Here is a 12,663-nt window from a genome sequence, read left to right as displayed (position 1 = left end):
TAATATTCATGAATTCTCAGTTTTCACAGTAGTTTCTGTTATGAATTTCCTGTTTCCACACATTCCTAGTGTTTGGGAGCATCAAATGCAGGCTGCTCCATGAAAGAAAGTGAGCTAGGTGACAAGGACAATAGCAAAGCAGGAAGTGCCAACATTCAGAAACAGAGATTGAGGATATTCATTGATGTCAGAGTCACTATGAGGTCCAGAGACATTGATCAGCTTCAGTCTGATGCTGTTCACCTTCTTTACTGCAAGGGCACGTTGCTGGTTCATGGTCAACTTGTTCTCTTCCAGGGCCTCCAGGCCCTTCTCTCCAAAACCGATTTTAAGAGAGTTGACAACCAGCTGGTACTGAAGGCAGGGGAGGTTCCTCACCAGAGGCAGGACTTTGCATTTCCCTTTGATGAACTTCATGAAATTTCTGTTAGCCCTTTTCTCCAGCCCATCAAGGTCCCTTTGAAGGGCAGCACAGCAATCTGGTATATTGACTGCTCCCTCCAGTTTGCTGAGGGTTGACTGTCTCAGTTGTGCAGGTTGGTAATGAAGATGATAAACTATATTCGCCTTACAATCCACACTTGGGCTACACTAGTGTATCACACACCACTGATCACTGTCAGCTGCGCTTCACACTGCTGCTCACAACCCCTGGAGTCTGGCAGTTCAGCCAGTTTTGAGTCCATCTCACTGTCCACTTACATTGTCCATATCTCATCAGTTTATCTATGAGGATGTGAAGGAAGACAGTGTCAAAAGTAAATGTAAACATCTTCTCATCAACCACTGAGCCTGTCACCTCACTGTAGAACACTGTCAGGTTGTCAGGCATGGTTTCCCCTTGCTAAAGCCATACTGACAATTCCCAGTCATCCCCTTGTCATTACAGTACTTGAAAATGTTTGCATGCTTGTTTGCTCCATCAGTTCCTAGGGACTGAGATGGTGCTGACTGGCTTCTGTGTTTCCAATGCCCCCTTCTTGCTTTGAAAAGTGAAAGGCAGCTACACTCTTCTCGTCCTAGGAATGTCCCCCAGTTACCATGACCTTGCACAGATTATTAAGAGTTGCATAGCAATGACATCAGCCCTCAGCATGTGTGGGTATATGCCATGAGGTCCCATGGACTTGTGTATTTCCAGTTTATGTAAATGTTCCTTAAGCTGATCCTCCTCTACCAATGGTAAATCTTTCTTGCTGCAGACTTCTCTGTTAGTCTCAGGGGCTTGGGATAACTCAGTCTTTTGCATGTCTCAACTGGCACACATTTTTGCTAGATTTCCTTTTGATGTGGAGGGACCCATAAAATCCCATCATGTTGCCCTCCTGACTGGGCATAAGAAAAGGCTTTTCCCTCATGAGAACTATCCAGCATTGTAACAAAGTGCCTAGAGAGGTAGTGTAGTCTCCATCCTTGGAGATGTTCAAGATCCCACTGGGTAAACTATTGAGCAGCCTGGTCTGACCTCATAACTGATGACACATTCTGCAGAAAGTTGAACTCAAACTAGGTGACTTCCAGAAGTTGCTTTCAACCAGAATTAATGATCTTGTGATTCTAACAATTATATATACCTTCTGTATTGATATTTTTCAAAGAATAATAATGAGGCATATACTTCAATCAATCTATACATTAATAGAATTGTCAAACTTTACAATGTACATATTTCAGGCAATTTTCCTGTCAGAAAGGATCCATCTTGGCAAGAAATTAAATCAGATAACAGTCAAGATGACCTATCAAAGGTTAGTAATCTAATTTTAGCTTCTACTTTCTAAAGATGCATTAGTTAAAGTGGCTAAATTACTGAAATGGTGACATCCTTTTATCATTCTGAATTAATTAGTTGACCTCCCTGCAATTATTTTCTATTTGAAATATGAAAAGAGTTTATTATGAAAAATTATTCCTTTGCATATTGTTTAGAGTTGTATGTATTGTTAAAGTTCTATGTCTTCTTGTTAAGGCTTGTATTTATGTAAGATATGGTATTATGCCATTTCTGAGTTAGTAAAAATGTGTTTCTTATCTTGCTGCTGCCAAGCCAATAGATCATTCATCCCGTGACAAGGTTTCTTTTCTTTATGTTGAAAAATACTGAATTCTACAATGGTATCTTTGACTTAATTGCTTCTTGGAAAACACTTCAGAAGCTCAGATATAATGGAATCCCTCTGGAATTAATGCCGCTGTATGAAACCATCAGTGGAATTACTATATATGAAAATCAGAATAAACTAAGAACCAGGACACCTAACTTGTTGTTTCTTGGCCTTTATATCCTTTGTTTCTCAACCTTGTTTCTGCCTGGCATTTTCATGAGTGTAATGACGTAAATCATTTGGAGATTGCGCTTAAACTGGGTCTTTTTTACATCATTTGAAACTACTTATCCTTAAGAGATAATAATAAATGTTAAATATAAACTAGTAATGCAACTAATTTAAATAAATAGTATGTGATCTATAAAGTAGAATTATACTCTTTTTAATAGTGACTGTTGTGAACATTCTGAGCAGATTAATCTTATACTGCACTCTTCCACAGCTATCTGTACGTGCCCAGCTTGGCGCTGCATCACAGAAATTGTTGAAGAAAGGAGAAAGTATTCCTGATGAATTACTAATTGATATCCTATTGGAGGCCATTAAGTATGAAACTGTACAGCTTATTTTCCTCAGTTATTTAGAACTTAGTTATCCAGCTTGTATTCTAGATTCAGATATTTATATTTTTTAAGTTTTTTTTTTTTAATGCTGGAGTCTTCTAATTTGGAAGTGGAGCTAATTAGTGGTTAGTATTCATTTTATGCTAGTTGTAGAATGCTAGCAGTAGAGTATGGCCCTAAATTTTGCAGACACTATTGCATACTACTGAAGGTAAGTGAAAATATACATCACTATCACATAGTCATTAAATATAACTAATGTGAATATAAATGTCTTTATTTCATTTATTAGCTGGAAGCTATTCAGCATGTGCTAGTATTTATTTTTTTTTTTAGGTTTTGTGAAATGAGTAATCCAAACATTCATACTTTAGCAGATATGTTACTTATCTTTGTCTTGTTTGGCAGAAAATTGTCTCAACTACCTAGATGTGCAGTTAGCACTTAAATTCCCACATGAATATCATTTCAGTTATATTACTCCCATTAGTATATTTTAAAATTATGAAATAGATTTTTTCTGTTTGCTACTTCAGTACAAATGTACTGTGTAGTACAAAATAATGTAATTACACCTCTGATCATAGTCTGTGGAGAGAGTGGTTTTGAAAGCTTTTTTTCACTTTTAGTTAGGCTTAATGTTATTTTTCAGATCTAGAATCCATTGCTCTACAGTTCAGGATTTAATGATGTGTGTCATATTCTCTATTCAACAGGATATTTAATATACTGAATTCAGAATGAGACTGCTAGGGCAAGCTCTTCCTTAGGTGTTATTATTATGCTATCAATTCACTGTATAAATCTGAAACTTCATTTATTTTTAGACAAATACCACCAGAGAAGGGGTGGATTGTGGATGGTTTTCCGATGACAATTAATCAGGCAAAGCTATTTGAAAAAGCCTACACCGGCATTGATCCAGAAGCAGAAGATGTAAACTCTGTAAAGCTCTCACTTGTTGCAGATCCTAGAGCCCCTGATAAGCCTCCTGCTACCTCACCTGCATTTGATATTTCTGTGTTATTGGATATTTCAGACACAGTAGTACTGGAACGTGTGGGTAACTTGAAGTGTAAGTTTCCAACTACTTTTACCAAGGTAAAATGACAAGCAGATTTTGATGGTTGTAAAAGGAAAGTAAAGATGTTTATAGTACTGAAATATCTAAATTGTAAGTACTTGCAACATAACAGCAAACTGCATATTTTAATTAAAATACTCAATTATAACAGTATCTGTCTTTTTCTCTAAAAATTATGAAATTAAAAATTGTTTAGCTTTCTTGACATCTTTCTTCTCCATTTGCAAGTATTTTTTCTTCCAGGAGATCCATTTGGAAAGGGATGAAGAAAATGATAAACAAACAAATGTGCCAGCGTTAATTTGCTACTGATTACTGCCTTTGCATTGTCTTCAATTATTCAGTGAACAACCAGAAGCTGACAATTTTGACTGCAAAAGCAAAAACATCAAAAGCTTTTTGAATGATGTTTCACTTCAAGACCACACATTTTTAATTGTGCTGACTCACCTTGGCAAAACATAGGTTATTTTCATGAATTGTCCAAATTATGAGAAGATTCCTCTCCACTGCTTTCACTCCAGGGCTTACATGGCACATAGCTTGAATTAAAGCACCATTACCTTTAGCTTTTATCAATAGGTAGGAGTGAGGATGAGGTAAAATCATTGTTAGCTTTTATTAACAATGCAGTGAAGATGAATGTATGGACATCTGAAATTCTTGTTAGACCTTGTGTTGCCAAAACACTTTGAAAATGTGATAATAAATGATATAATCTCAGAAATCCAAACAGAATTGATTTCATAAAATGTAATACGGTTATAGAAAGAGTCAAAAGATCAATTAAAAAAAAACCAGAAATCCATGAAAAAGGGCTTATTTCTAATCAATGAAAGGCTTTTTTAAAATTTTGGAAAGACTAAGAGAGTGAGAGAATACTTTGTCTTCCAATGCAGTGAAATAGCTGCCCACTGATGTGAACAGAAGTAGTTACTTCAAGGATAATTCAGATTAGACCAGCAAAATACCTTCTACAGAAGTAGTTACTTCAAGGATAATTCAGATTAGACCAGCAAAATACCTTCTAACTGTTATAATAGATAAGCCTAAAATAGTCCACCTGCAGGAATGTTCCCCCTCTACAACTGGAGATTTCTATGGCTGAAAGAATATATCTGGAAATGTTAGATGATCTTAAATGTCTTTTCCAACCCTAACCGTTCTATGAGTCTAAGATTGGCTATGCGTTTAAACAGAGGAAGAGGCAAGACACTGTCTTCAGGTCCTTTCATGCTCAATTTTATATCTCTATCATTTTCTCTGACTTTTCCTTTCTTTTAAGAAGTTTGGTACCTAGTTTTTGCATGAAGAAATCTAGCATCATGGAACACTGAAATTTTTATTTTGATAATTACCTTACTTGGTGCAAATAAGTACCTGCATAATTGCTTTTTTCAATATATGCTCATATGTGCTGTTTTCTACACAGCAGATAAATCAAAGCTATCTCAAACTGAACAGGAGAACAAAAATCAAAATCCAGATTCTGTAATCCTGGAGGAGAAGATTGACTTCAGCAGAGACAAGGTGCTACACAGGTGCGTTATACAAAGTACAAAGAAGTTGCTTCAGCCAAATGTTTAGGCATGTAATGAATCGGAATCTCATATGATAGTACTGGCGTGCATAATGTTAAGAATTTGATTAGGAATTTCTCTAATATGAGGCCTAAAGAGTACATTCATTTTTAGCACAATATAAATAATCCTAGAAGATAAGAATTCAGGTGTTTTGTTTTTCCAGGGTATTATTCAAAGGAGAGGGTTTTTTTTTCACATATGTATTGCATGAACCATATGTATACGCATACGTATATGTATGTATCTATGCATACATATATCTGACATCTGTCATGGATCATATAACTGCTCTTCTTTTTTATTCCTATCTTGAAAATGAATGGGCTGATGTGGATGGAGTGTTATTTTGCAAAAATATTGCCTGGATTTGGTTTAGTGTTAAAATAGATGGTCTGCTTTTTCTTTTGTTTATTGTTTTAGTAAAATATTTTCTTTCCATTAGTTAGATTTTAATTTTATACATTAATGCGATTTTTGTAGAATTTCAGGCTTTCTAGATACCTGGCCAAAATTAGAGAAATGGTTTTCAGTCCATCACAATCTTCTAGTGAAAGTCAATGCAGAGACAGAAGAAAGCCTTGTGTGTGAAACGGTGAAGGAAATTATAATACAGGAAATTTTCAATAAACAGAATAGAAGTAAGTTTTCCTTTTCCTACTTTTTAGAAGACATTTTTCTTTATAATTAAAACTAATACTAATCTGTAACTATATGGAAACATATATTTTACTGGCTTTGAAAGAATTTGGGAATATGTGAGTCAGTGATAACTGTCATGCCAGAAATTGGAAATTCTCTGTTGCGATTTTACTTTTTGAGAGAATATGAACCTGTTTTGCAAAATTGTAAAGGTAGTTTGAAAAAAAGAAAATTGTCCATTTTATTTATTTAAATTTAATGACGTAAAGGATTAGTGAATTCAGTCCTTTCTTCAATATATGGGATAGCATAATGTTGTAAGAAAGATGATAATGACTACCTTGTCATTATAGAATCATAGGATCATAGAAGAGTTAGGGTTGGAAAGGACCTTAAGATCATCTAGTTCCAACCCCCCCCTGCCATGGGCAGGGACACCTCACACTAAACCATGCCACCAAAGGCTCTGTCCAACCTGGTCTTGAACACTGACAGGGATGGAGCATTCACAACTTTCCTGGGCAACCCATTCCAGTGCCTCACCACTCTTACAGTAAAGAACGTCTTCCTTATATCCAATCTAAACTTCCCCTGTTTAAGTTTGAACCCGTTACCCCTTCTCCTATCACTACAGTCCTTAATGAGGAGTCCCTCCCCAGCATTCTTACAGACCCCCTTCAGATACTGGAAGGCTGCTATGAGGTCTCCACACAGCCTTCTCTTCTCCAGGCTGAACAGCCCCAGCTTTCTCAGCCTGTCTTCATATGGGAGGTGCTCCAGTCCCCTGATCATCCTCATGGCCCTCCTCTGGACTTGTTCCAACAGTTCCATGTCCTTTTTATGCTGAGGACACCAGAGCTGCACACAATACTCCAGGTGAGGTCTCATGAGAGCAGAGTAGAGGGGCAGGATCACCTCCTTCAACCTGCTGGTCACGCTCCTTTTGATGCAGCCCAGGATACAGTTGGCTTTCTGGGATGCAAGCACACACTGAAGCCGGCTCATGTCCATTTTCTCATCGAGCAACACCCCCAAGTCCTTCTCCGCAGGGCTGCTCTGAATCTCTTCTCTACCCAACCTGTAGCTGTGCCTGGGATTGCTCCGACCCAGGTGTGGGACCTTGCACTTGTCATGGTTGAACTTCATAAGGCTGGCATCAGCCCACCTCACAAGCATGTCGAGGTCCCTCTGGATGGCATTCCTTCCCTCCAGCATGTCAACCAAACCACACAGCTTGGTGTCATCGGCAAACTTGCTGAGGGTGCACTCAATCCCACTGTCCATGTCAGCGACAAAGATGTTAAACATGACCGGTCCCATCCCCGATCAACACTCGCTACTGGTCTCCAGCTGGACATTGAGCCATTGACCACAACTGTTTTTGTCAACTTATAGTCATCTATCATCATCAGCTTAAAAACATGGATAACTTGGACTGGTTTTTGCATGTGTTTTGGTGCATTTTTTTTCCAATTTTCCTTTTAATCATTCAAAAAGAAAGAACCACCTAAAGAAAGGAAAAATGATTACATACCCAAGGGAAAAGATACCTCAAATAAGCTAGAGCTAGTAGACTTCTGAATAATCATTTTTTTTTCTCTGTAATTATTACAAGAAAGTCTTGATGTGTCTTCTACCACCCACCCCCCCACCAAAACCAACAGCAAACAAACAAACAAAACCTGTAATAGCTTGAAAAGCACTCCTAACAGTTATAGCAGTAAAAATTTAGACCACTGCTCCTACACAAGGAGTTCCAGTTCATTGGCTTCTGCTGGAGTCAGTGACAGAATTCCTGTTGATGCAAATGGAGTTGAAAATTTCTGGTTAGAAACCAGCTATCTTGCAGAAGTACTTTAAGGACTATTTATGTGGAGCAATAATCCCTGCAGTCAGTTAATAATGCCTGATTTTGTATTTATGTTAATAGATTCCAAGCTGTCCTTCACTATTAGGTTTGTATAGGCAGAACAGAGGTATGAGAATATATTAATTTGTAGCATTCCAGGAAGGACATGGTAAGGCTAAATCCAGAGAATGCAAAATATTTAGCAGAAGCTGAAGCACTTGAAATATTTCATGTGGTCAACAGTTTTGTTCATTTTATAAATTTAAATCAGGAAAATGATAGCAGTTTTTCCATTAAAGCAAGACTATTTTTCAGAGGCAGATTTGTCACACTTAAAGTAAAATAAAACAGCTCTACTCTTTAAATATTAAGCTTCCTTCAAACAAAAAGGTAAGGCTGTTCCAACAGTGGTTTAATGCAAGCCTGTTTATTTTCTTTGTGTATTTTCAAGCAGCAGCAAAACTGGCCAGAGTTCATGCTCATGATTCTGAGCAGATAATTAATGTTAACTTAAAAATCTAGTTGTTGTAGGATCCTTCTGTGGTCACTGAGGAGAAGCTGGTATCTTTCTCAACATCAGTTCAGATCTTAGGGTTGAATCATGCTCTGAAGATGCTGATTACATTCAGTATTGTTTTGCTATACGATAGGTTAGCAGGGTTAGTTTTTCACTTGTTTCTTTCTCTAACATGATCTTTTCTGTCTCTTTTTTCCCCCATACATCATCTTTCATACTTCTCAGCTTCTCATCAGAGTAAGGTGTATTTTCCATATTAGGCCAGATTTAGCTCAATTTATCTGTTTTTTGTTCAGTGTTTGTTTTTGTTGATTCGCTGTTTCCCAAGTCTAGCACAGAAGCTGTGTTTACAACCATTCTTTAATTAAGCAGGTAGTCCTTGAAATTATAACAGTGACAATGAATCTCAGAATTGTATCAACATCACTGGCTTTGGTTTACCTGGTAAAGAATTTGTTATGTATATGCATATATAATAATTCATTATCTTCCTGTTTTCCTCACAGTGCTGGTTTTAGAAAAGTATCAGTCCTGCAAAATATAAGCTTAAATGGAAAGTGATTTTATAACTTTGGCATCACTGATTTGATTTTTATCTTTCTTGATGAACAACCCCTAAATAATGAAATAATTAATCTGTTCCATTATTTTGAACTAGTCACTAGCATAGATGTCTAAGTCTGTTTACTGATACTTAAAATACTTTTGAAGTTACTAATTGTATGTTCATATAACAAGGATGTGCTAAAGAAATATCACCAGAAAAGATTTCACCAGCTGACGTAAGTAATATGGGTACACATACCCAGGAAGACCTGCTTCCTCCTATTCTTGTGGAACTACCACCAACTGAGCCAGGATCAGATGAATGGATTTATGTAGATGAACCACTCCCCAAGGTACATTAATTCATGATTGAATGACTTAAATATCAAAGTATATATTTTTCTCAGTAATTTATGCGTATTCTACCTGAATCTTTTGTCTATGTTCTTTTCTTCAATATTTTTCAATGAAAGTTACACTAGTACTGTCTTATAAATATTGAAAAATACAAATAATGGTTGCTACTAAAATATATGAAATAAGGAAACACATTTTTAAATGGTGATTTTTTTTGTCTAAATTCTTCACAATGATGAACAATAGCACATGGATGCCAATTTAATGATACTTTTTAATACTATGAAATACTAACATAGTGTTACTAGGTCAGTTTCCTGCCTCTGACAGGGGCCAGTTGTGAATCTCTTAGAAAGAATGTAAGAATGGGGAAAGTGTGCACTGATCTTTCTCCTAGGTTACTTTTTTCTAACATGTTTTCCCCTGGGACATCTTCCTAGTTTCCAGTGATCTGAAATTTAGGGGTTTCCTGAGATACTTTTAAATTTGCATCTTTGTGTACTCTCAGAAGAGTATTCTTCCATGATTATGTCTAGTTGCTTTTTTTTGAAGCAATTTACATTTTGGTTTCCATGATATAGCTTGTATAATTATGTTCATTCTGGAAAAAAAATCTGTCTCTCCACTTTAAACCTGCTGTTTGCCTGGGTCATTTGATGATTCTGTTTTCTTGGATCGTGACATACAACGAATAATAATTCTATATCACCCTCTGAAGGTATGCAAGATGCGACAGACACCTATTACATCTTTGTTTAATTCAGTGTTTCTTTGCTTCTTCAATATAGTCATAATCTGTTTCATTGACCTCATGTGGGCAGTTCATATGTTTAGTCATGATTCTTGCCCTTCTGTCTGTTCTACTGTAAATTTTTTGAGATGGGGAGCTGGGACTGCATGAAGTATTTGAGACTCAGATTTCAAGGCTGCTTAATGTTGCTTTGTATTTTGTTCTGTAACTCATTTCTTAATATTTACCAGTTTTGCTTTCATGACTGCAGCAATCTAATATATGTTGCATTTACTCTAGTCATGGGCTTTATTTTGTATTTCATGACAGTCAAATGTCACTTTTGCAACACTATAGACAGTTGGCATAGGTTTCTACCAGCTTTAGCAGTTGTGTACCATCAAATTTTGATACTTAAGTGCTCACTTAGGATCTTCACTTAGTTTTTGAGCATTTCCAAAACCACAGATATTGGAGTATTCTGCTGGAATTTCTCATGTATTTTGAGTACTTCCACTTCTTCCCAAATAAATCCATGGATAAAACTATATGTTGGTACAGTGTCTATAATCAGTTATAAACAGTTGTAAATCACAAGAAATACACAGCAAAGAAAAACTGTAATATGATTTCATGAGATAATCTTATATTTGCTAATGCTACAGTTAAATGGGTTGCCAAGAAATATATTGATTAATTTTTATGTTTTTTAAAAATTCACAGGAGATACCTGGTTTTTTAGTACCTTACTGGGAAATGGTAGAAAATACATATATGAATACCATCAAAAGTATACTTAGATGTCTAAGAGATGAACAGCATTCGGTGATTTATTACTTAGCAGATGTTAGGTAAGTAGAAATAGTAGCTAATTACAGTAATATTAGTGTTTCCCACGAGCATACATCTTTTAACTCCAAAATCATTTTTACCATAATTTACAGAAAAAAATTCCAAGATTATTTGAAGCATCCTGATATTAAGCAGGAGTTTGTATCTCTGTGGCAATCAGATTTTAATTCAATTGCTGATGACCTGCGAGAAGATGAGGAAGCAAAAGCAGAACTACACCAAAGAGTTACTGTAAGTAAATAGCAAAAGTTAAAATATTATTTCATTGTATATAGAATCATTGAATCATAGACTAGTTAGGGGTGGAAAGGACTTTTAAGATCATCTAGTTCCAACCCCCCTGCCACTGGCAGGGACACCTCCCACTAAACCATGTCACTCAAGGCTCTGTCCAACCTGGCCTTAAACACCACCAGGGATGGAGTATTCACATCTTCCTTGGGCAACCCATTTCAGTGCCTCACCACCCTCACAGTAAAGAACTTCTTCCTTATATCCGATTGAAACTTCCCCCATTTAAGTTTTAGCCCTTTACCCTGTGTCCTATCACTACAGTCCCTGATGAAGAGTCCCTCCCCAGCATCCTTACAGGCACCCTGGAAGGCTGCTATGAGTTCTCCATGCAGCCCTCTGTTCTCCAGGCTGAACAGCCCCAACTTTCTCAGCCTATCTTCATACGGCAGTTGCTCCAGTCCCCTTATCATCCTTGTGGCCCTCCTCTGGACTTGTTCCAACAGTTCCATGTCCTTCGTATGTTATCTGAGTTGGAAGCTGCCAGCTGTGAATCCTGAAAAAACAAATTTCTCTGATATCAGCTGGAAAATATAAAAATCCACCCCATTTTGTGGTGTGTGAAAAATTCCTCAAAGGCCTACAGCCTAAAGGGCATCCAAGGCTTTGGGATCATGGTCCAGCCTCAGAATCACTGTTGATAAAATATGCTTGAGCAGCCCATCTCTGTTACGCTGTCTTTCAGTAATTTCTCCATTTTCTGTCTTACTCCATTGCTATCACCCAACATAGTCAGTCACTGTGGGTTAGGCCGCACTACTTGTCTTGTTCCAAATAGAAAAGGACACATTCATCCATTTTTTCCTTTTTTTTCACCATCTTACTACAAGGAAGCTGATCCATTTAACACTCTTCTCTTCCTGCTGCCTCTTATTACACAGAAGTCTGTCACACCATTTCCATGCAGAGATGCAGTGGGGAACAGAATGGTTGCGTGCATGTTGTATCCTTAATAGATCTTCAGTGCTGTCAGTAAGCTACATACTGCTGCTATCAGATCTACTTTACTGGTTGAAGAGTCCTTAGTTATGAAGAATGTTGAAGAAAAAATTGCATGAAGTTATCCAAATTAATTGGAAGAATACTGAAACTCTGACATACTCAGAATTTTTCTAATATTTTTTCCCCTTTCTGTGTTCTTGTTGTAAGTGTAATAGAAAACAATTCAAGTGGGAAATTGTTGGTGCAGTTGAGAGCTTAGCTATTCGTATTCTTGTATCTTTGTCTAGCTTAGATAGATCTCTGCCTGAGGAAAGCAAAACAGCCTACACATTCATCTCATACCTTTTATTATTCTCTCTGGCACATTTGTAAAGCTACTTCTGTCACCTTTCTGTAAGAACATGACTCGTTAATCAGTCTTTCACAATTATAACAATGAAAAAAAGCCCCAAATGGGAAGATGCCTTATGCACAGGCAAAAAAAAAAAAAAATTAATAATAAATATGAAAAAGATATTTAAGTTTTCTTTCATAGTTATTTCTCATATTTCATAGAATCATAGAATAGTTAGGGTTGGAAAGGACCTTAAGATCGTCTAGTT

General features: G+C 36.7%; 1 protein-coding gene across 13 annotated transcripts in view; it reads left to right on the top strand.

The window, feature by feature from the left end:
• Window positions 1-12,663, top strand: part of SPEF2 (sperm flagellar 2) — an 87,176-nt gene that overhangs the window by 28,084 nt on the left and 46,429 nt on the right. For 11 of the 13 annotated variants that reach the window (XR_009746251.1, XR_009746252.1, XM_061469499.1 and 8 more), the window contains exons 14-21: window positions 1,675-1,748; window positions 2,551-2,654; window positions 3,499-3,746; window positions 5,188-5,296; window positions 5,819-5,976; window positions 9,082-9,242; window positions 10,700-10,827; window positions 10,921-11,059. Coding sequence is in view for 11 of the 13 variants with exons in the window: in XM_061469499.1 (XP_061325483.1) it covers window positions 1,675-1,748; window positions 2,551-2,654; window positions 3,499-3,746; window positions 5,188-5,296; window positions 5,819-5,976; window positions 9,082-9,242; window positions 10,700-10,827; window positions 10,921-11,059 (1,121 nt within the window). In the remaining 2 variants the exon portion in view is untranslated. Of the gene's footprint in view, window positions 1-1,674; window positions 1,749-2,550; window positions 2,655-3,498; window positions 3,773-5,187; window positions 5,297-5,818; window positions 5,977-9,081; window positions 9,243-10,699; window positions 10,828-10,920; window positions 11,060-12,663 lie in introns of those variants that run through there. The other 2 variants (XM_061469497.1, XM_061469505.1) reach the window with 2 other exon arrangements.

This window comes from Pezoporus flaviventris, unplaced genomic scaffold (assembly GCF_033815535.1).
Source record: "Pezoporus flaviventris isolate CSIRO_AGI_PZ_B2104156 unplaced genomic scaffold, CSIRO_AGI_Pfla_v1 ptg000057l, whole genome shotgun sequence".
Classification (NCBI taxonomy): domain Eukaryota; kingdom Metazoa; phylum Chordata; class Aves; order Psittaciformes; family Psittacidae; genus Pezoporus; species Pezoporus flaviventris.
This window is presented reverse-complemented; position numbering and strand designations above follow the sequence as displayed.